Source organism: Danaus plexippus, chromosome 7 (genome assembly GCF_018135715.1).
Source record: "Danaus plexippus chromosome 7, MEX_DaPlex, whole genome shotgun sequence".
NCBI lineage: Eukaryota > Metazoa > Arthropoda > Insecta > Lepidoptera > Nymphalidae > Danaus > Danaus plexippus.
The window spans coordinates 1036564-1063235 of NC_083541.1; the positions used below are offsets into that span (position 1 = coordinate 1036564).

Here is a 26672-nt window from a genome sequence, read left to right on the forward strand (position 1 = left end):
GTGAAGCTAAGTTTTTCGGATACTACGCCTTATTTTATTATTTTATATCTGAATGATCAGGGCGTTTCGGTTCTTTTACAGCAACCGTGGTCACGGGACGAGATGAAAGTCTTAGAATTCAATTAAGAGGTTATTTATTATAAAAATTATTCTTTGTAGGCTTTAAATAATCATATATAAAAGACTGGATATCAATTTGTATGCCGTATGTACGAAAATTATAAGTTATGACACACGATACAAGAAAAAAAATATGAACTGGATTGTTTTAAAATAAAACAAAACTGGACTCTATAAGCAATTTTCGTATGAAAGAGTGTTCCTGGAAAGATAATGTTTTAGGATTTACTTAAAACAAAAATCTGTTACAAATCATTAATAACAAAAATGACATTTCTACAATGTTTCTGACGTTCATTACATTGTTATTTTATTTAAGGGTTATTTCGGCTTGAGTTATATAACTTTTATATAAAAAAAAACAAAGCTCATATTTTCGTCTTTCACTAAAAGTATTTGTGAATTAAAATCAATATGTCAGTGAGTGTTTGTATGGAGCACGCTGAGTCAAACAAACGGTAAAATTTTCGTAGATTGTTCTATATCGTAACTTATAATTACAGTTAAATTTTTTTTTAATCATCCTTCGTATATAGAATGTGGACAAAGTTTTCTAATTTGCACGTAAAGTTAATTTTCACCAGAATCTGGTTAAGTCTAAGTCGATTTAATATTTGTAGATAATTAATTAGTGCCAATGACAGAAACGAATGAGTGAATGAATGATGTGACTTATTCAATCGTATGTTTCCTTACCGTTAAAGTATTCTAATATTATAAATCGTATCTTCTTTTCACAGTTATGTATAAAACAATATCTGTATCAAACTGTCGGTGTATTGTAATTAGTAAAGTCAATAGTTCACGTTGCGTCATAACTTATTCAATTATTTTCTTTGCGAACAATGAACACACGGAAACAATTGAATTGAAATGAAAAGTATTAATATAAATGAGATGAAAAATAAAATGTTCATACATAATATGAGAGCTTTTTTGATTATTATTTTTTAAGCAATACTGCGGTTTTATATCTTATTTTTTTGTTATGTTTTATATGTATGTAAAGTATATAATTTTCATAGTGTATTGTACGTTGAGTTTAATAAGAATCCCTATGGCAGAAAATATAACAAACAGTTGTAAAACGAAATTTTCCTGTGTGGGTCGCTCACCGGTGTATGAAGGTCACCCAGCGTTTATTAGTTTGTACGTAAATTCAATTTAAAATCCGTTTCCGTTGATAAATTCATTGTTTTCTCTTATAAGTTTCAGAGATATTTAATATATATAAATTTGCGATAAATATTAATTATTTCTAATTCATGTAAGTGTATTTTTTCACAGGAAATTTAAATTTTTTTGTTATCCGTATAAAACAATTTAGGTGCGTTTCTAAGCGTTTAGAAAACTATCAAAAAGTACATCGAAACATTTTTTCGTTTCAACAATTTCATAATTAACGTAATAAAAATAATATTTTCAAAGTAATTTATTATTTTGTACAAAGTATTTGGAAATTTATCAATTAAAAGTTTGAATTCAGTTTAAACAATAAAGCAAACAAAATATATATGTCACCTTTATGTTTTATGAACTATTGATTATCAGCGAGGATAGTTTAAGAATCTTATCTCCCAATATCTAATACTTATTTTTATCATTATAACTAGATAGTTCACAATCTTCGTTAAACTAATAATCGGTTAATATTAAGTCATCGTTTTATAATATGTTTTTGAAATATAAACCTTAATAAAGTCGGTTTCTTTATGTTCACTACGGCTTATATAAATAAAATATTTATTGATAAATCTATATAATATTTAAATTTTAACAGTAACTTTAACTGCTTATTTTTAAGTAAATAAATTGAAGTTGAAGCGGATTAATCATAATGGATATTTTAGAAAAAAATTTCAATGAATTTTTTATCGTAAGAAAATTATACATAGATAAAACATAAAAAACCTTAGTCGTATGTAATATGAGAAGACCGTTTATATAAGGGCTCAAATAATAATTAATTTAACAACGTTTTTTTTTCATTTAAGCAATATGATGTTTATGTGTTGTAAGTATAAATCTAAAGCTGCGCCAACCCACTGGCGTCAGGCTGGCTTAGCGCCAAAACTATTTATTTATAATTATAAAGCACTTTGAAAACCGCTGAATGTTGTTTAAACTAATTTAACAGAGTAATTGGTGATTTGACGAGAAAATTAATAAACAAAAAAAAGGATTTCGCTTACTACGAAATATATTGAACTCTATACAGTTGAATAGATTTTTTTTGAGATAACAGCGACGTTAACTGTTTTTTTGTGATGAAAGATATTTTGATTTTCTTTTATTATTTAAATATTTTGTTAAGTTAATATTTTGAGACTTTCCGAACCAAAGTAAATGAATATTAGTATGAATAACGAACTATGCAACTAATGTATAAAATCTTATATAAATTGTGAATTAATAACCCTTCTTTCTATTATAAAACTTAAAAATAAAATTGAAAAAAGTATTGTAACTATTGTAAACCGTAACCGGCCAAAGACCATTACACCACGGAAACTTTCACCGTGAGAGTCTAGACTTAGACTATCATCAGCGAATTACTCTATTCAATACGCGGAACGTTTAAGAAATCGTATTTTCTATAATAACTAGAAATTATACTAATTGTTAACAGCAATGTTTGAAGAAGCAATTCGAACTTGTATAAAAATATATTTATAAAATTAACTAGTAAACAGTTTTTTAAACTTTATGAGAGATTACGTAAAATAAAAATCTTGCTTTTAACCTTGCTGGTGTGGAAATTACGGCGGGAAGGGAATTCAGATTATTACGAATTAACACGACTCACATCCGGAATGATTCCGAAGAAGGATTATTTCTGACAGAATTACACTTCCTTATTTGGAATGACATTATTTAGTTATGTATTTTTTGAACAAATCGCAAGAAAAAAAGTTTTAGTGACTAAATCTTCATAGCAGTTTACATGGCAGATATAACATTGACGTGCGCAAGTGAAGTAAAGAGAAAATATTGAAAATTAATGTTAAATAATCTTGATAATATTGTACTAGTTATATCAAAACCTATGATGTGAACATAAAAAAAAACACATTTATATTTATATAAAAAATATTAAAGATATTCAGAAAATTTTAAAGTATCTATTGTTCGTTAAAAACGTGGGGAAATATCTGAAGTTAAATAAAAATGAGATAAAAATATATTAAATATTATCAATACACAATAATAATATATAAGCCTGTCTACTTATTTTCATGTAGTTATCTCCGTTGGGAACTCTCTCTATACTATATATAATTAGGACCACGAGTTTATTTCCCCGGAGACCAGCGCGAGTCCTTGAATTTCTTTTGCAGTAATTTTTCAATTTTCTTATATTTTTTTCGGTTTTAATACCGTTATAATAATGTCTTATATCTTAGTTAGTATTAATATATATATTTTTTATTATTTTACATTTTCCTAACGTTTAGATTACTTTACAGCAGTCGTGATCACGGGAAGAGAATCGAAAATCTTTATCCCTAGAGTTGTCATTATGGCAATACCTAGACGCTTTAAGTCAATAACCGTTTTAATTTTATTATCTATATTAGATAAATATTTTTTTACTAATACTCATGTTAAATTTCCAAAAGAAGTGTTATTTAATTCACTGTTACATTAACTAATACCGTGTAAACAACTAAAGTGCTGGCTAAAGATACTTTGGACCGATAAACCAAGGACAAAGTACTTTACGACATTCATAAAAGGTAAAAATACTTTAATAAAATAAAATTCTAGATGTTAATTTTTTTTTTATTAAATTAAACTTTGTAAATATTTAACCTTATTCAACTTTAATTTGTCACGTGTTGAATTTACAAAACTTAGTTAATCAATAATTTTTAACTTCTGAATTCTGAGTAAGTCTTAGAGTAATATTTTATCACGCGGTGACCTAAGTATAAATTTACCTCACACATAATAAATTTCAAAGTTGTGACTTATGTTCTTCGAAGCTGTGATAATGCGTTTATTTTCAAAATAAAGCTATTATTTAAAGAGCGTATATATCTACGAATAAACATGATGTACTCATGAGGAATATTTGAATTATTCTGTGAATATGTATATTTATTTTATGTATAAAATATTATCGAGAAAGTAAATTTAATAATCTTATTAATTAATTTCATAAATTGACGCTATGTGAAATATTCCATTTGTGTCAACTATGCCGTTGTTGTTAAAACTGTCACGGTGACATGTAGGTACTGACGGTATGTGAATTTAATTAAATAATGAATATTACGACGTAATATGTTGATTATATGAAACTTTAATACATATTCTGTAGATTTATTTTATAGGATATTTTAGTTTTTTTATTTCTAAATTGGTTTGAATGAAAAACCTATAAAATTTCCCATAACATTATATTAATATTAAAGACCGGTCCGTTCTTAAATACCAGGCAATCAGTGGACTGGAATAGTATTTCTATTTGATACATTTAATTGTTAATTAAAGCCTTCAAACTGTTGCTTCATGTTTGCATAAAGCCATCATTATAGGTGATTGGCGAAGGTTATATTTTATGTTGACTCCGGCATCAGTTGTGGTGATGACTTGAAAAACTATAACTCAAATTGATTATAGCTTCTCATTTTATTTCAATCGTTAAGAGTAACACGAGAATAAATTAAATTTAAATCGAGTTTTATAAATTTTCTTGTCTCCTAAGAAACTAAATTGTGAGATGGATTTTTAAGATTAGGAAGGCCTTGTAAGTAACGCTCAAATCGCGAGGAAGCGCAGTTTACTGCGACAATTATTTTAAATTAATAATAATCTTCATCATTTAGCTAAATATTTAAATTTGATTTAAATAAAAAATGGATGTATTAAAAAAACTTCAAATCTTTGTTTGTGACGAAACCTCTCAGCATTCAATGGATTCAGCGTGCGGGTGCCGGGTCCATCGCGTTGCAGGGAGAGGAGCTTCAACAGTGCCTGGGACTTGCGACCCAGGTGTAGGTTTAAGGGCCCCTATCTAACGCGCGTTAAACGCTCACCTCCACTGTCCAAGCTCCACTGTCCACTTATATTTTTTATTATAGATCGTAATAGTTTAACTTACACGTATTTGTTTGATACAAAATTCTAAGTTGATCTGAATATTTAGTGACGACTCTTAGGTTCAAAATCTATGAATATAAAAAAATTTAAGTACAGTATACATACAATATATAAAGTAATAATAATAATAATTCTGTTATTTTACAAGTTACACTAAATATTAAATTATAAATAAATAAACAACTTTTGTATTTAAAGACCTTTATTTTCACCTGTGACCATAGTCTGTATGTCACTTTATTTTCGCTGTGGACTCGTAAAATCAAACAATCTTTTAATCTTAAAAGATATGTTCATAGCCTCGTCTGATACGTTTCATGTATAAAGTGAATTTTTATCACAAAATGTCAGAACTATTGAGAATTGTTGAAGTATAATGAGATCTAAGACTTTCTCGAGTATTCATTTAAATGAAACTAATATTTTTCTGATTACTACAAGTTTTTTATTATTTTAAAAACTATATACTCCCGATATTCGGTTACTTTGCAGCAACCGTGATCACGAAGACGAGGTGTATATTAAAAGTTAAATTAAACCTAGAAATATATATAAATCTACACTATTAATATACTTTTGATTAATATAATTTTGTTTATACATAACTATAGATATAAAAATATGGAATAAAATGTCGGAAGTGTTCAGTTATTTTGTAATAACGTAATTGTAAACTATGTGAGTAATAATTTCCGATACCATAACATTCCGTTACTCGGAGCCATTAAGACGCGTCTGCTGAATTAATTTCACTGATGGCCTTTTTCCTTCTTGTAATTAAAGCCATAACAATAAATTAGTGTTTAAAACTCACTGTGGAGTAGCTGAGGGAGAGTTGGCGGTTATTGTGTGCTTTAAATCATCCGTTTGAAATTTTATTATGAACCCGATATTAAAGAGTTAATTTTTATGGAAACTATAAATTATGATAGAGCAGTTGGTTCAGCAACGAGACGTTCTTTCGGAGTATTTTTCATTGCATATTTTGTTTATGAATTTGAGTTCAAGTCCTAGCTCAAAAACGGTTGTATGTTAAAAATAAAGTTTTATGACGATATAAAAAGGTTCTTTAATTATTTTTTCCAATTAAGTCGAATATAAATAGATACTTATTGTGTTCATGAAACAAGGTTATTATTAAAAATGTTACTAGACATATCGTTACTCCACATACACAAACACACACACACACACAAACACACACACATATAACTGTTCTTTATTTCATTGAGTGAGCTTTTCCAATACTATAATTTTTCTCTATTTCCCAATTTCCATACACTCACATCTCCAAAGAGCAAAGCTACTTATAAAACAGCCATCGACGTACGAGGTTTTAAAACATTGAGGTAAATATAAAGAGTTAATTATTCGTATAAATAAATAAAACTCCTCTGTAATATAAACATTTATTGAATTCAATTAAAACTAAAAGAAATTTGGACTTAATCGTTCCAATTAATGGAAAATGTTAATGAAGTAAAAACTTAGAAGACGTCTTTACTTGAACCTTCGAAGTTAAAATTAACTTTTGAATCACTTTAAAACCTGTATGTACAGCTCGTAATAAATACACTATAATATACTTACATTAAACTCGATGAAGGACGACGATTTTATACAAAAGAGTTTTATTATTTAAGTTAAAGCAATGAAATATTGAAAAAACTAAGATCGTTTGATAAAGCGATTAAAACACTTGTTAAGACATGCGAAAATAAATATGTTTACAAAAAAAAAATACTCTTTATTTCTTTCGAAAGACCGCACAAAAAGAAAAGATATTCTCATAATTTTATACACGAAAGAAAACTATACAATTAAGAGGTCCCCTTGTATTAGGATTTTTAACTTAATATTCAATTAACAGCTCTGAATCCTAAGACACTCGTACGTTAACAGGGTCTTAGTTTTAAGTGTGAATTGTATTTGAGTGACAATTTATCCCAGTTTATGTTACCGGGAATGTATCTGGTGATTAGTCCACCTCCTCAATCAGCTGTATCGTATAAATAAAATACGTTTAACCAATTTCATGTCATAACGTCTTGCTGTTTAAAATTCTACAGGGACTTTTGAAGGTCGATCTCATTTAGTCTCGCGTCGTCACGGGGAAGGAAACGATCAAGAAATCGTGTAAAATGTCAAATATATATGTAGAAGAGGCGAATGAAATCTGAAAAACGTGTTGTTATTTAGATTTGTTGTCGTGGAAGTGTGACACGTTATCATCGTGGGAACGTCAATCGTTTCTTTCTAAGAGTTTCCTAACCAGCCGCCAGTCTTCCATGATGTCGGCGTCGGGTAACATATACACCACGTATGGCGGTGACACTGCTACCTGCCGTCTCCGTCTCTTCCTGCCCCAATCAGCCCCGCACGACCACAGGTCCACTGCGTGCCTCTCTTCTTCTATTTTACGAATCTTCTCTAATATCTCCTCTTTAAGATTCTCGTACGCCAGCCATTTCTCGCTCTGTGTAGAAACAAAATATGGTTAAAAGATTTGAGTCAATCGGTGACGTAGATTACATCCGGGATGTATGTTGTAGTCATATATAAGGTAAGCTATTTTTTAATACGAGTGACTCCTGTTATTACATTTATCATAAGTCGTCGCGTGAGAATACATGCATATGCTAGTATTAATTCAGAAATAAAACATTCTTATTAAAATACTGAAGATGAATGACAATTATCTCACACCTGGGCTCCATTACGCGTCAGTGAGCACAGTGACACTGCCCGACCTCATGATAAAATCTGCGTATTCTGTTTTCATCTAGATTCTAGACCATCGCGAGAAAATTAAGAAAATGTTTGTAAAATTCCTTTAAAAAATAACAAGACTAACTGACAGACCTTCATCTCGCCTGGCCGTGATCACGGTTGATGTAAGTTGCCTCTCGGTCTGATCAATAAGATTTCACAATAAATATATATGCTGTGAATTATATTTTTCCTGGTTTCATAATTAATGTATAAGTATATTGTCACGTGTGTCACGAGCATCGATTTTTTACATTTATTGTTTGTATAGTTCCATTTTAATTGACTCTAAAACTATTTCATAATAACTGAGCTTTATGTTGGGGGTAAATATTTTTAATATATATATATATATATATTCTAAGTGTTAAAGGACATATTACCTGCTCAAACTAATTCATTATAGTAATTAGAGATGTCTTTTGTAAGTCTTTGTTCAAAGATTGATGTTATGACTTTAAAAAACCTATTATATTAAATAATATTAAGTTAAATTGTATTTTTGTGCATGAACCATTACAATTGAATCAATTCTGTGCATGTTTAGAGACGTGGGTAGGTTATTGAATGTTAGACATTGATTTATACAAATATTAAATATACGAATTTACAAAACGTCTGTCTGTTTACAGGTTATAGCTGGATTGAATAAAAAATCTATATAGAGATGTATAAAACTGTAAAGTACGTGCGAACTGTTTCTCACAATGTGAAATTCAAACCAACGGAACCGCGGGCGCGCAATAGTAAATTTCTAATAAAAATGTATACTTTAAAAGATAAAGATTCAAACAGAACTAAACTCACATGCAAACATAGATATCTATATATAATCCAACTTGCAAACAAACGTACAGTTTGTAACTTGTATTGATATTATTCATACTCGGACCCCTCAAGATCTGTCTCAGGTAGAAAAATCACACAATAGACTCATTTAGGGGACCAAACCGAGCTTCACCGCTCATCGTTTAAACCTGCGATGTTATAAACTAAAGTTATGCCGCGGTTTCGTTTACCTAGTTAACTGTTAACATCTAACTTTGTAACTTTCGTTATATATAGTCATGAAATTAATAAATCTGCTATCCCGAAAAGTTTAGATAAGTCCAGGACATGACTAAGGAGTTACGTAGTCATTAAATTAAAAGAAGAACTCTGTTTAAGATATATGTATAAATATATATGTAATAAGGTTATTCATAATATCAAAAAAAAAAAATAGGAGTTCCTTTAATAATGTATAAGTTTGAGAATAAAGTAACATTTTTGTGCATATTATAGTTCATAGTAACGTTTTATATATTTATTATATACACTATAAATATAACAATTATATAAAACTCAGGTTATATATTATAAAGAAGATATTTTAAACAATAATCAGGGGAGGAAACAATTAAAACAGTAAGTAAGTTTCCATACTAACAATAAAGAGATTGAGTTTAAAAGATCATCACATAAAACTTCAATATGAACATAGAATAAAACAAATCTAAGTCGTGTTAAAAGCGCGGTACGTAACAGCATACCGACTTCAACAAAAAGTAGTTCATGTTATTTGTTGCGAATACTGAGAAACATGAGACGTGTTAGTCCCAGTCGAGTTCAGTACAAAGACGTCGGTAAAAGCTCACTGAGAGCGATGACTCACTGCAGTGCGTGAGTTTCTTTGTCTATAACTATCAAGACTTGTAGCTGTGTATAAATACATACTGTCATGTAACCTTTATAATATTAACATCATGGTAAGGACCCTTATGGTCACGGTAACCAACGAATATATATGATAATATATAGCCACGTGTGCGTTAATTCGCTGCGCCTGCGCATGCTTCCGGGAAATGTACGCCACGAGGTCGGCCATCTTGTCAACAGTCGCAGTATCTTTTGTTGTCCGACTGTCTTTGTTACTTGATCGATCGAGATTATTTTTATATATTATTTATGATTCAGTCTAGTTTTATACTTGATAGTTATTTTATTTTACATATAATGAATTATAAATAACAAAATCTGGACAAATAACAATTAAAATACCTTTAATTTTAATATAAAATGACGATTACGATTGATATATTTATAAGAAATAATACCAAATAAGAACGCGGGTATATTTGGAGTCAGTACATGTCAAAGTAGGTAGATGTAAATTATCTTCTGGAACCTCAACTGTGCCAGACTAACCAAAAGGTTTCTTATTTAAATCTTTCGTAAACGTCGAGTCGTCTGTGCGCTGATTATCGATTTCCTCTTAAACTAATTAAACTTGGTTTTCCCATGTTCGCTACCAAGCCTGAGATAACATAGATAGATTGGCTAAAAGATAACTTTGAATTCAATAAACATCTCAGAAGAAATAAGTAAAATAAGATACAAAAAATATATGAGATTAAGATCATTTTTGTCGATATTTCTCTAATACAATATTTGTATATTTTTTAACTACGTTCATTTTCTCTGTCCCAAGTGTACAAACCCTTATACCGTTGAAGTATGCCTTGTCGAATGATGGTGAGGTCATTAGTTTATGGCTGGTGACATAGTTTTGAAGGTTCAGAAACGTTATATATACCTGTTATATAACACAACAGTATAAGGTTGTTTTAATAAAAAAATCATTAATTTTCATTAATTTCTTAACAATTAAAAATGTAATTGTTTTAATTTAAGTGCTCATAAGAACAGCCTCGTAAAAAATATTAATATAAAAATGATATGTACATATAAATTTACGTCAAACTGTAGGTAACGAGATCCAGTACTCTTAGTAAGGGTATTCTTTATACCGACCGAGTTCAATGGTATAGAAAATTATTATAAAGTACACAGCCAAAAGACTTACTAGATTTATGTGACGCTTGGATTAGCGAGGGCTTAGTAAATACGTAATTATATTATTATAATCTAGGTCAATTAATAACATCGTTAATGGTAGTTGTAATTATTTGAACAATTATCTCCACAGTTATTTTTATAAATTGTAAATAACTATTATGTCGACTTGTTCGTCAAGACGATTGGAATTAATATTTTCATGTTTATAAATAGAACATTAATGCGTCAAGCAAAGCAGAATTTAGAGATCTAGCTGGTAATATATTTTATTAAAATCCTAGGTAGGTAGGTTATTCTCTTCTTTAATTACTTAAAATAATTTTTATTATTCGAATATTTGACAACCATCAGATATGATTTTTCAATTAAAAGACATAACTATAAAAAAAGGCCTAAAAAGGTGTCTTAAATATTGTAATGCTCTATATATCAATATGACAGTATCCATAATAAAACAGTCGGTAGAGACCAGGCCTTGGACCATACCATTATCTAGAAAACGGAGCGAGAAAAACATGTTTTATATAATTCTATTAAATATTTATAAGGGAAAAAAGAAATACGTCAATTGTGAAAGATTTAGCTTTCTAGTGTTAGTAGTCTTTAGCCTGATAGTCTTAGTAAAACTCCCAATTTACTCGTTGAGTACGAAACTCTCATAATATAAGGAACATTGTAGGTCACCCCTTTCAAGCTTACCTACACCGTTACCGTTAGAAGATAGTACAAGGCATTGAATTCAAATAATAATTAATTAATAAATTCGTAATGTTGGAATGAAAACAGGAAGAGGACGAAATTGATTTTTAAGGAAACTTTAGTGCTTCTTTGGTACAAACTTTATTGGCATTACTTGCATGTCACAATTTATGCTCGAACGATTGCTCGCATGCGTTCGAGCGTCACGCTTTCCCTCTCGCTCTATCTCTTGTTATCCCCCCCCCCCTCGAGCGTTAAACGTTAAACGCAACCTTCTTGGAAGTCGCATAAGAAGTTTCACTTTAATAAAACTACAAAATTTAAGTTAAATTAAGAGTTATGTTTTCTGAACTGAACTCAACGAGTTTCATATTTGACAAGTGTTAAAGAAATATATTTCATTTATCTAATGTAACTATACTATATTAATCTATTTACTCTAACGATAACCTAATTTTTGATATTAATATTTAAATACTAAATTCTTCTTATATATTAGAAACTAAATCTAAATTTAGGACTTGATTATAAATGACCCAAAAGAGCCATATGTACGACCATCCAAATTTTTACTCGCAGAAACAATTTAACATCGTAAAAAAAGCTTAGAAAAATAAATAATTGAACCAATTAAATAATTTAAACGTAACTATAATAGCTGTTACTGTGAACTTAAACATTGTTTATTAGGACAGACGTGACAAATAATTAAATGTTTTAACTATAAACAAGGAGACAAAAACACACAACACTGTGCTAAATTAAGTAGTGGATTTCTTTCAAATAGAAATAGATTATTGTGTAAGTGACAATTGACTAAGGAAATAATTCCCTTAGGCAATATCTCAACTATATATGTATACGTCTGTACATCAGCGATTCGTTAAAAAAAGACGATTTGAATAACGTTCAATTATAACAAATAAGAGCCAAATAAAGAGAGGGGATAATAAAACATAGCAATTTATAATAAAAAAGTATGAAATTTTCTAACCGTTTAACCGAATCGCAGTCAGCGAGATATGCCTTCATAATATCTGTCACAACAACGAAATATTTGGACACATTTGACGACTTTCCTGCAATCTTCTAAAATCTAAACCAAATATGAATTTCCTGAAGTCACTCTGTATGTCTGCGGGCTCCTTACATTACATGTCTTGAGATCTCATTCTGTAGTTCTGCCAACATTACAACATCCTTTACAATGAATCAGCTGTGACTGTGCCCCGTCAGCTGTTTAATGTCGTCTCGCTCGTCATTATGTATCTGAGTCAGGGCTGATATGACGTCATCGTTTATCGAGATTCAAATACTCAAATTTGGTCTTAATGAATATTTGTGGCTATAAGTAAGGATCAGATGTTTACAAATGTTATTTAATAATAAGACAACATTATAATATGTTATGTTACATACAATTTTTTTTTTATTATTTTAATATATAAATTATAATAAATATATTATAAATCACGAGTGTATATCTCTTCATAGAGCTGTCTTTATTTTTTTTTATGAGACACCTTGCAAATACAATTAGTAATTGATGACGCACGTAACGTTTACTCCTGAAAGGGTAATCCTCTGTCGTTTTTGGATGAATGGGCGAAGAATATGAAACAGTGAACATTGTTTGTATAGTCTCATACTATGCTATTTACTAAAAGTTTCTGTAAACTATACAATAACAAATTCATGTCGACCTATTCGTAATTTCACTGTTGAAATAATATCTATGACCGGCTGTTTGTTGTTTTCAAAATTTTATGAGGATATTAATTTATTTTCAGTGTTCACAATATATTGATTTTCAATACAGTTTTCGTTAAATACATATATATATTCTTATGTATGTATTTTTAAGAGAATATACGTATATACGCGAACCACTGACACATAATGAGACATAAGCGACTATATAGCACGACATTTATATGACCTTTTAAATATATATCATATTCTCTATTCTATATTTATAACGGAAACTAATTCAGTATTGTGATATCCATTGAAATAAGAATTCCCTTTGTTTAACAGACATATGCTTTATTCCAACTTGGTCTTTGTGATATTCCGTAGTATTGTGATATTAAATTGTTATTTCAATAAAATATTTTTATTACAACAAACGCGAAACCTTCGAAGTTATAAATGAACTTAATAATACGTACAATATTAATTCATTGTTTAATACAAAAACTGTTTTGATTGTAAAATATTGGTTGAAAGTAACTAAAGGACGCAGTTTGTGAAATTTTTACCTGATGTATAATTTTAATCTTGTTCATGTAATAAAATAGTTCGCGTATTTTTAAAGAATTTATCTTCTATGAATTTTGATTTGATTTGCTCAATCAAATGACTCGTATGTGAAGCTTCGTTTTGAGGAGATAAGGAAAAGAAAATTTTATAAGAAAAATAGGTTTGTTTTTGTTTACGTAAGTACAGTCTGAGTGAAACCTCGGCGTTTGTAGTAACTATTAATGTCAGTGACTTAGTTTATAACCTATCGGTCAATGAATGGAATCTAGTTTATTGTCTTAACAAATTTTATATGACATTTGACTATTTATAAAAAAAATCTATAACTTACAAACTAAGCGTTCAGAGTATATAACAAAAAAAATATCAAAAATACAATATTTTTTTTATGTTTCATTATATACCATGTACACAACCCATCACGTATCTCTCTCGTGGTAATTAAAACGAGAAAACCTTTCCGCCCCCCTCCGTAGTATAAATTTGATTCATTCTTCATTTCAAACATATGCCATTATTTGATAAATCGGTTGACTATTTGCAGATATCGTCGGACGTATCATCACAAATAAACACTGATAAGCCTTATCTATACGAGATATGATACGATATATATACCCTCATTACGAACCTTCTGAGACGTTTACTACGGAATTCTCTTCATGTTATTTTAGTATCGGCTTGACTGTAGCTGTTAGCCTTTATGGCTTTGACAGCGTCACTGAGAGGATCAGGTGGCCCGATGGGACCCGCCCCTTATATCGAGCCTAAAGGGCACACATCAAGTGACATACCAGGCTTTAGTTTTAAAATTAAATACATTCCAATAGCACACCGTATGAAATAAAAAGATTTCAATCTTCTTTCTCTACCGAAACGCTTCGTGTTCCAAGGTCCATTCCCACCGACACATTTATTTGCAAACATCACAGACAATGTTTATAAATAAATCAATACTTACTATGTTTATATTAAATATAATGGACATATAATATCAACGAAATCAGCTTAGAATTTTAAATTCGACCTGTGCTTAATTTTGTTTACAGAAAATAAATCAACATTTCGATTTAAAAAAGCTATGACTTAACGAAAAAACCTTAACAAGGAAACAGTTTAAAAATATTTTAGGTTTTCTATAAATTCAATATAAAAATATTATAATTTTTATTTAAATTCATTTTCTTATGAACGCACGAAGCTATAGTTCTTATCTTATACAATAATACTGTATGTAAATTAAATACTATATAATACAACATACACAGTAAGTAAGTACGTATCTTTCTATCTGCAGACAGTATCAAATATATGAATGTATTTTTAAACTCAATATCTTTAATAGCGATATGTCATTATAATATAAATGATGTTTTCAGTAAAGACGGAACCTCTCAGCATTCAATGGATTCACCGCGCGGGTGCCGGGTCCATCGCGTTGCAGGGAGAGGAGCTTCGACAGCCCCTGGGAGTTGCGACCAAGGTGTAGGTTTAAGGGCTTCTATCTAACGCGCGTTAAACTCTCACCTCCACCGTCCAAGCTCCTCTCTCTACCTAACCAAATTTGAAACGAAACTTCTAGGACTTACGAATGGTTATATAAAGTTAGTGTTTAAAGTTGTTCACAAAGAACTAACGAAACAGTCTCAAGATAATACCATATTTCGGACAGAACAGTCTATAACATATGACAAGAGAATATGATACATTATTGTAGGAAACAGAGATTGTAGGTTTAAGTTCACATTTTATAGCTATTTTTCTTTGCTATTTCCTGTCCACTACATTCCATCTCCTACAGGTTATTATGATTCATTTGAATGCATCGTTCATGCAATCGTTGAAGTTCGTATTACAGAAACAATTTGTACTTCTTTTTATTCACACGAATTCGTGTCTAATTATAACGTTATAGGAAATTCTTATATATATTATTTTTCATATTTTCTTTTAAATTAATATCAATATTAATGTTGAATTTATGACTGACAATATGTTATTTTATTTATAATGAAGTAATGAAGTGCTTACAGCGGGATATATATTGTGAGCATATCGTAATTATTACCTGGTGTTTGAAAAAGAAATAAAAAATACATATTAATAAGGATTTAAAATAAGCTGGAAGATATCTGCTACTTTAAAACTTATTTTAATTAGACATTATATATATAAAACATTTCCATATTGTGAGATTTCAATCTATTACTCGATTTATATTATTCTTAATGAATTATAGTTATTGCGAGTTATGTAAAGTAAGTAAGCAAACTTTATTATATATTTTTTAATATGTTTCTTGTTAAAAATATTTCTTATTAAAAAGTTTTTTACATATGAAGTTTTAAATAATTTTAGCTATTATAATGTTACAGTTAAGATAAATAAAAGAATTAAGGTTTGGGAAATTAAAATAATATATGAAAAAAAATATTAAACTAATGATATATGACTGATGAGATTAAATAGAACAACAAAAAGCGTATAACATATCCCCGTTCAATATAAAACATGTCTTTTATAATAAATCCTATAAAAAATATGAAATCTAAATAATATATCGTTCTGTATAGGTTATTTTAATATAATATACATTAATTTCTATATGATTTTATAAAAGGTATATTTTCCCGTTTATATATATATATGAATTTTTGTTACCAATTATGTTCGTAGCACCAATGGAGCTACGAGACTGCTACGCGCTACGCTATCTATTATGCAAAAAAAAATTACATTATCCTAGATGAGTAATATGTCCGACAATTTGTCATACCAATATTTCTATTGCATTTTTTTTATTGTGATTTTCTTTTTACAATAATGATCGAGTAATAGTGGCTAGACGCATACATATTAAAAAGATAAAAGGGTTGCGTGAGGCAGCTTTAAATTAAGATATAATATAACAATAAAATAGTTTTTTGAATAAAATAATATATATATATATATATTTATTTATATATATATATATGAATGGCAGGGCATTTCAAATAAATTTTTCAAAAAAAAATCATATGCTTACATAAGATAGTTAATATATAGAAGTTTTGTTATGTGGCTGGCAGGTGAGTGGTGGGTGAGTATCAAAGTGGTAGGTGGCGCGCATGCGCTCTAACATCGATCACTGCATCTCACGAAATTACAGAGGCAGGTACAAATAATAATAAAAGCAAGTAATTTATATATTCAGAGTACATTTTACTTTTTTTTTTATAACTATCATAATATATATTATTGAATTTAATTAATAAACATATTTATTTATAAAATAAAAATATGAATTATATAATATATAAGTATATAAGTATTGCCACGTAGTGAAATAAACATTATACCAATATAGAATATAGTTATAATGACAGTATGATCTAGTTATAGTAATATTAATTTATCTGAAAGCCACTTTCCTCTTCAAATTAGTTCTTCATACTAATTGGATTGAGCTCTGATGGCTCGAGGTCGATCTTACATCAAAGTATATTTTAGAATGTCAAACATTTCGTTTTATATTAAATGACTAAGGTTCCCAAAGTATTAACTTATAAAAAAATATAACAATCTTATTTTTATTATATATATATATTGTCAATTGAAATTCTTTTAAAGACTTTTCATAATTATGCTTTTATTTATGTTTCACAATATATATATATATATATATATATATATATATATATTTTCCTAATTTGATACAACAGAACGCATGTCAGAAGTCAGGAGACAGAGTGTTGTATATGTTTGAGTTTTGTCGAAAATCAATCGAATAGTTTGCAATAAATAAAACATGTTTATTATTGTTTAAATAACGTCACTATGACGCGACCGAACGATAACGGTCGAGAATTGTTTTTGACTACAGTTAAGTGTTATAATATTCAACTTAATTTAGTTTATTATAAATTTAGTAGAATTAACATATTATTATAGTTAAGATTTAATTATAGTTTGATACTATATGTATCACGAATCACCTGAAGCAGCAAAACCTGGTGACTTTAATAGCTTTTAATCTACAAAATGACTACAAAAGTGAAGAGAAAAAAAAACAGTAAAATTCACACAAAAACTCTGTCCCTATATGAATGTTATCTATTCGTTTTATAAAAGCAGATTTTGTTTGTCTGATCCAAAGCATAACTCATAAACTATTAATATTAAACAAATACCTTTGCTTCATAGAGGTTTCATGGAAGACGGAACTGACTATACTATGCAGAGGTTACGAAAAAAAAATGTAAGAATTAATACAATTACAAGTTAAACGAAAATTACGTCAACCGGTGAAAAGAAAATGTAACTATACCCGTAATCCGTCTTATAATTTACAGGAAGGGGAATTAAAGTTTGAATGCAACAATATGGATGGATAGGATATAATGGATGAAAGGGATGAAAAAAGATACTGAGTACGAAATGAGTTATAACATATAGCGATTATAGATTTGAAAACAAAATAAACATCGAGATAAAACTGTATACGAAAAATATCAAATAAGTAATGATTTTGTTAATATAACATTAAAGACGTCTGCGTACAAACGTATAGGAAACGGCTCAGCATTAGGTATATTACATAAGCCGAGCTGGCTCTTTATTCGGTAAACAATGCCTTCAATGCTGGCTATTGTAGAATTGAACAATGGCTTACACCTCCCTACTGATTCATTACCTCAATGTGAAAGAAGTGATCCATCATATATAATTAAAATTTGTTTCTTTTAAAATAGAATTTTATTTAATAAACGTCTGAAGGCTGAAATTCAACTTAACATGTTATTAAAATACGTCAGCTGTTTGAATGTACGTTTGTTGTATTTTTTTTATTAAAATTTTTATGTTAAATACATTTCATTTTATTAATAATACGAGTCTCATCGAGTCCAAGGTTTAAAAATTAAAAAAAAAGTATTACATATGATTCTATAGGGCTAATAATAGAGTTTCTGTATGTATACAAAACCCGATCAATTTTTAAAATGTTGATATCTGAAAAGCCCTTAGGTATGATACTGCCTTAAATAGATCACGCGTTACAAACTAGAACTAATAACAATAAAAAATTGAAACAAAATATAAACAGACGAAATAATTATAGATATGAACAATCTACTGTTTCAGATAATTAAGGAACTTCTCATGAATAAAAGATTATATCAATTAATATCAATTAATATATATATATATATATGTATAAATATATATAGATATATATTCAAGGGTTGGTTCAGATTATTTAAATACACGTAAGTAAACTCTATTGAGATTTAAATAAAAATATATGTACGGGTAAGATATCAACCAGTCTACTTTATTGAAACTAAAATTTAAAGTTTTTGACAAATCTAAGCATAATGGTCTGAAGTATCTATAGATATATAGATATTAAAAGAAGATGAGCATATATATGTATAATAGGATATACATATATATAAAGGGATCTTTAATTCATTTTTTTCGTCAGTTTAAATGTGTATTAACAGGTAGTCGTCTTATTTCTCGTTGTTAAAATTGTGATTTGTACATTGTAACAATACAAAACAAAATTATTTGTGTCCTCATATATTAATGTCTGTTTTTTTTAAATATATACATTATAGTTTAAATTAATGAAAACAAAAACATCATTGATAAATATTTTCTATTAAAATAAACAAAGTTTCGAGGAGATATTACGTTAGGAATGATTTATGATTAGGTTATAGAAGTTATACGTGAAGCGGTTAGTCTTTCAGTAGTCAGAGCGCAAAAAGAAATAACCTTATAAAATTCACTATAAAATCAAACGTTAAGCCTTATTTTATTCTAAAAGCGACTCCGGAGTAGACTATAATGATGATTATATATGAGAAACAATACAAAAACCCAAAAGATATTTGTGCGTCGGCGTCCAAACCAGACATTTTTCTGTGTTCGCGAATTTTAAAGCGCATTGAATTAATAGAGCTAACAGTTCCTCAGTAAACCAAAATCTCCAAAGACCATATCATCAAGATCAATGACTATTACGAGCTCACTGGGAATAGGTTCGTTGTCAATTTGTACACGGTAGAAGTGGGAGTGAGAGGTATAACGGCAAAATCTCTCTGCAACCTACTAAAAGACTTGGGTCTGTCCAGAACTAACATCCATTAATTCTTAGAACGTACTTCGGAAGCAGTCCTTGTCAATTCGTTTCAAATTTGGTTAGGTAGAGAGAGAAGCTTGGACGGTGGTGGTGGGCGTTTAATAGAGACGTTAGTTAGAGGCCCCTTAAACCTAAACCTGGGTCGCAAGTCCCAGGCACTGTTAAAAGTCCTCTCCCTGCAACGCCATGGACCTGGCACTCGTGCGGTGAATCCATGGAATGCAGAGAAGTTTCATCTCGTCTGTCACGAAAATATTAATTGAATTCGTCAAATATAGCCCTTACACTTGAATAGTTTGCAATATCTGATATAACGCTATGCATATAACAAAATTGGAGTGTCAGTATGAAATATGTACTAGAATACTCTTTCATTAAATGCGGTCAACAGATATTTTCCTTTACCTATAAAAAAAATTATATTATATACCATTTTTGTCTGTCTGTAAAATTGGATAGTTTCTAAGTGTTTGCTTTTGATTTAAATATATGCTTATTATGATTACGTGGAAGATATCAGCGATATATATATATATATATATATGATTGTCTATTCGAGTTTTCTAATCGATAAAAAAATTTTGATACTATATGACTTATTGATTTCCTATGTTTGGAAATGAAATTGTCATCAATTCGTCACCCTATTTAAAAACCCTATCCTGGTTTGAGACAAACCTAAATAATATAAAAAAATATATGCATTAAGTTATAAATTAAATTAATTAAATCAAAGCTACGATTCTCTAATTGCATCTTTTGAATCCCAAGATGTACAAAAAATATATTCAAACAAATGTTACGTCCTGCGGTAATCTTAATGGAATTTCAAGAGAAAAGCTGTCAAGGTAATATTAATTTAGGAGCCTTGTTACAGTGCTATGAAGGAATATTTTACTGGTTGTATTGTGATGAAAGAAAAATATTTGATGTTTAAAAGGTAAAATACGAACAGATCAGTTTGAGGGTCATTGCATTTATTATTCATGTTTTATTTCATTTTCCCTTAGCGCATATTTGTATCGTATCCGCGCGATAACCGCTCCGTCTGGCTTCATCGGCTCTGACCTGGATTTGGACGCAGTTTTAATATCGGATGGAACAATAACAATGTGGCGTAAGTTTAAAAAACAATGCTTATATTACAATGTTATGTAGAGTTAGTGGCATTTATAAAGAAAAGTCATTGTAGCCGGAGGCTGGTCAGAGGAATCTTAAATTTTACGAATTAATATATTTTTTTTGCTTGCTAATTAATTCGATAAAGAAATAATGTTGTAATTTATTACATAGCTATTGTAAAGATGTTCTTATTTTGGCTCAATTGTGCTATGATTTTAAAATTTACATAATCAAGAAAGAATGTCAGTTTGACGATTGATCCAAAAAAAATTACTAAGTGACAAAGTTTTGTAGTTACATTCTTTATTATATAGGAACACTATAAAGACATATAGTCTTATTCAGATATCTAAACCTGTCAGTATAGTAACGAAACGTTTAACTTTTTATTTTAAATATAATTACCCTCATTATTATCAAGATTTGTTTCATGTAACGATGACATAACTCGTCGCACCACCGATCTAGATGAGTATAACATAAAAATAATGTAAATGTCATGTTATAGGTTCTATTAAGCAAGTTGTATTTCACATGTAACCGCATTAAAGTCACCATTAATATTCATACTGCGCACGCGCATCGGTCGTCATGCGCAAACATTGCTGGAAATATAAATTAACTTGCTTTTATATATTAAGTTCTTTATATAAGTACATCGCTAAGGACGTAACAAGACAAAAATCCTTCAAATTTAAATTTCATCGCGTTAACGATCACGTTAGTAATCATACTATGGCACATTATTTATCGAAACGTGTGATTCAAAGTAGGCTCTAATGATGTCATCAACCCTAAAGTCTTATTTATTTTTCTATTTATGATTATAGAGCCTACATTGAGAATCTAATTAAAGTGAACGTTGCACAGTTTGGTAGTTTTCAAAACGACTACCAAATAGATAACAGTGAAGAAAATTAGTTAGCGAAGTTTCTTAATATTATTTGATTTCTTAAAATAGTTACCAATACTGTTCATCTTCATCATCATCTTATCGGAGTCCATTGCTAAGCAAAGGCCTCTTCTTACATGGAGAAGGTTACCGCATTAATCACCGCGCTGGCTCAAGACGGGTTGGCGATTTCAATCTTATAATTTGAAATTATAAAACCTCACGATGTTTTCCTTCACTGTGCCTCAGTGGTTAAATGATATTAATAATAATAATATTTATAATTTTTATTTCATTATTTACATAGCATCAATATTATGTATTAATTTTTGTTTATGTATAGCTATATGAAAATATTTATCATAAGCAGCTTGGAGTATCACGAGTGAAGCCGGGAACAGGAGTTAGCAAGTATTTATTGCTTTCTTGAGTTTGAAAAACTGAGAAGACGATTTTAGCCCCAGTTATAGTCTTCCAAAGAAATTTGTTACATTGGAGTTTTCGTTTAATAAATAACAAATCAACACATGAGATGTGCAAGATATGCAAGATGTGCAAGGGAATATTTTGCCCTGTTATACTGTAGCCTGCTTTAAAGTTTTTATTGTTTTTAATATTCCATAGATGAAAGTATTTGAGTTTTAAATCAAATATGTGTTATGAAAAATTCATCGAAACGAACAGGATCCGCAGCTGGGACTTCCTGGCGATCACTTTGTAGGCGCATCGTCTATTAAACTGTTATGTCTTCGTTCGACTAGATTAACTTGTCATTTAAAAAAAAAAAATTTATTGAAAATGTCATACAAAATTTTCAAAGCGATTTCTTTGTCTTTTAATAATGTATGAAATATATTGAGCGTTTAAATATAACTGTATTTTTCGTCGACGTTTTCACAATTCAGTATCAGTGAAACAGTAAAAAATAGTCTTGATTTCAATGTGTTTTCTCAAATTAATTTCAGTGTTTTTATGGAAAACATTTTATCACAATATACTGCTGTTATAATTAAATTTAAGTTCGGAAAATAAATTGGACTAACGAGTCTTACTTTTACTTGGCTTTAGTCTAGTCCATTATGTAGTTCTGATGATTAAAAACTCTTACAACTATGGTATAGCTTAGGAAAAATATATAAAAGCTCTTAACATAAAGCACAGCGTAATGTTAAATGTTACATACATCTGTCACATTTTAATAAGATTTTTTTAAAGTAATTCTTATTTTACTCACAGCGGGACTGAGAATACATTCTTTGAGACCATAAAGGCTTTTGTATTAATATAGAGTGAATTGAATTGTTTTATTATAATAAAAAACACAAATTGGTATTATTTAAACATAATAGAATACTATGTACATAATGTATTTAAATGATACTATTCCATAAAATAGTAATATTTATTGTAATAAATAAGACAACCGCTAGCATAAATAAATTTAAAAATAAATAACAAAAAATCATTTAAATTTTAACTGACAAGTCTAAAAGTGTGCTATTATCGTTGAAGTAAAGAAAATAAACCAATTGCAGTTCTCACAAATGTTAGTAAAATTAGATATTTAGACATAAATTAATAATTAATTATTCTATTGATATAAACAAAGTTTTGGGAGAAAACAGGCATTTTTATATTGTACCGAATTAGAAATAAACGGTAGGAAGATTGCTATTAACCCTTTAAATTTCAAGATAAAAATATAAAATATTTGTATTGCTTTTAAAACTCAAGGAGCCGTGATATGCTTAGACACGAAGAAAAATTTAATATCGGAGTTTATGAGGAATCTTTCAACTATAAAATTCCACGGCCAGAGGTATGAAACATTTTTGAACGTTCTGACACGGCACTGTTTTACTCTATATTAAAACAGTTAATTGCGTTGAGTTCGATGCAAGTAAGACTTATTATACATTATACTATTATATGACAAATTTATTTTTATGTGATTCTAAAATCTTCGTGTTTTCATTGGGATTATTATTTTTAATGTAATACATAATAAATATTTTCCTAGAATACATTAATTTCAAACGGATATATTGTAAAATCTAGCTTAAATGCACACGAGTATACAGCTGTGCATAAAGCGTGTAAAGATCGTTGAATATTTTAATAGCCGAAGGCTCGCCTTGACGTTCTGCCAAGGAGTTTATTTTTATAGCGAAAGTGCGCCCGCGCAGTCCGTTACACGGACGACGGTCCCACGAACATAGCCGAGCGTGCACGAACACTAGCGACACTTACACCATACAAATGTCGCGTTACTATAAATCACTGCATTTATTCGTGACATTTATTTTTAGATAATTTCATATAGAAACTTCACTATTCACTAACAAATAATCACATTATCTGTGCTGTTAATATACTTTTGACGTTTCTCGGCCATTAAATTACATTACATAAACGACGAAACCGACGTTACTTTAGTTTATAAAATAACTAATAAGTAAGGAAACGCCGACGTCGTCTGTAACAAAAAAAGTCCAAGTCTGTGAATTCCATAACAATAATAATTCACTATAAGACAAACCGAGTTGAAGCCATTCCGAGCAGTTCAGACACTCTCATCCTATTTACAAACGGTAGATGCTAACCCCTCATAGTTTTTTTCTCTCTTATTATTAACTTGACGTGACGGCACAGATTAAATGTAAACCTTATTCCGTTAATTATAAGATCCATTATATCTGTAGCGTTGCTAACAGACGTGAATTTATGAAGGACATTTAAAACTTATCGCCTCGGTGTAGAATGCTTGGTTTACATTTTTTTAAGTTTTTATATAATTAAAACGTCGCCAATTATATTTTAAGTGTTCTATTGTTTTAGCTGACTTTATAAATAAATATATATAGATTTCACTAAACGATGCTGCCTTTGATAACTGATGTATTGAAGTAATTCTTTAGGTACTAGAACTTACTTTTTCAAATAATATTTTTTAATGTATTACCTTATAATAAATATGTTCCCCACATTTCCAACATACCTAAATTGGCTATTCTTTAATTATATGATTACAGTACTTAAACGATTCAACAATTATTCATCCGTCTTTGTGTGGTTTGAGGTTTGGAAAGGCTGAACGGATTATTACGGAATTTTTACTGGACTATAGAAATGTTTAAAAGCTCACTTATATATCCAAATTTAATTAATATCTTAAAAGTATCTCTAAAAGGAACAATTGTGGTAAATACCCAAACAAATTATTCTTGTATCCGAACTCACAATTTCCATACACTTCTTCATTTAATAAAGTTATTGTTTAAATTATCACGAGATTGTGGTATCAGCGAGGGCTAGTGGATACATTTAACAAGAATCTGTGTAGCGGAAGTTAAATGAGTTTGTTATTAGAACGAGACTCTGCTCCTTATATTTGTTGAAGCCACTTTAAGTTTATAATTCCAAAGGAACAAGATTTATTATATCTTATTCTTCGTTTTAAATTACTGTCAGTATGAAAGTTTCTTTATAATATAAGGATTTATTAACTTAAAATAAATAAAGACCACCCGAGTGAGTATTCGTACGATGAGATAATATGTATTTAAATAAATACGGATACTGCAGGCGCTGTCTGTATCCTTGGATTGTGTTCATTTATTAATTTCAATCAAATTTGTCACAAATTATTATTATTACTATATGATACTACTACTCATATAAAGGTTCTGCTACTTCTTCTGTTGTTTTTGATTTTCATGAGATCATATTCTATTCAGTAACGTTGTTCAATAACATATAATCGAGGCAATGTGTTCAGTATTGAGAAGCGGAGACTAGAACATTGTAATAGGAATTTCAAACATTCAAATGGTATAGACAAAACCATAGCAAAATAGATTTTTTTATTGACATAAAGTTTCCTTGAGGTTTGGGAGTTCGTCTTATAAAATTATATATAAAATTTAATTTTCCCACACTGTATGTATTTTTATATTCGAATTAACTTAGAATATAATATAACTTTTTATGTTATAAATTAAGTAACTTCGTTGTATTTTAATCATTAATTTAATATATATTTTATCGTCAAATTGTTAAGTTTAAATAAATGTACAATTAACTTCAAGCAACTGATACATTTATATTTTTGTTATATATAGAGTATTTAAAAAACCTTGCTTTTTCATAAAACAGAATATTTTGTTTAAATTTATTTGATGAATAATATTAAATTTATTTAAATTTGTGACATCTTTACAGGTTACAACGTATATTGAGAAGTTAAGGAACTTAGGATTTTCACTGACTGACTTTCTAAGTTATTAATATGAAGAAATTATTGTAATAAATAGTTGTTTTTATTAATATACAGCGTCATATATTACGTTTATTATGAATAATTTTAATATCCTGTTTTTTTCAAATCCAATTTTTTATAAATATATATATATATAATTTTCCTTATAAATATAAAATACTTCACCACCTCTGGACGCACGGTCATTTGAAAAGCACGATACGCTAAACTCTCAAAACACTTTGATGTAGTGACGATTTTTTTCTGTGCAGGGTCAAAAAACTGTACATTTCAAACAAAATATTTTTTTTTTTTTTATAAAACGCGTTACACAACCTTTGATAGTTCGATTATATGTGGACACGAACTGACCCCCTATATCTGAATGAAAAGTTTGCGGTTAAATAGAATAATGTTTAATTTATTTTTTCCTTGTATATTCAATGAATCGATCGAGCGAGCCAAAGGCTGTAAGTAAC

General features: G+C 29.0%; 1 protein-coding gene across 1 annotated transcript in view; it reads right to left on the minus strand.

The window, feature by feature from the left end:
* Positions 1-6621: 6621 nt before the first annotated feature.
* Positions 6622-26672, minus strand: part of LOC116770721 (breast cancer metastasis-suppressor 1-like protein) — a 66601-nt gene continuing 46550 nt past the window's right edge. The window contains exon 4 of the mRNA XM_032662318.2: positions 6622-7702. Within this exon, the coding sequence (XP_032518209.1) occupies positions 7469-7702 (234 nt within the window). The 3' untranslated portion in view covers positions 6622-7468. The remainder of the gene's footprint in view (positions 7703-26672) is intronic.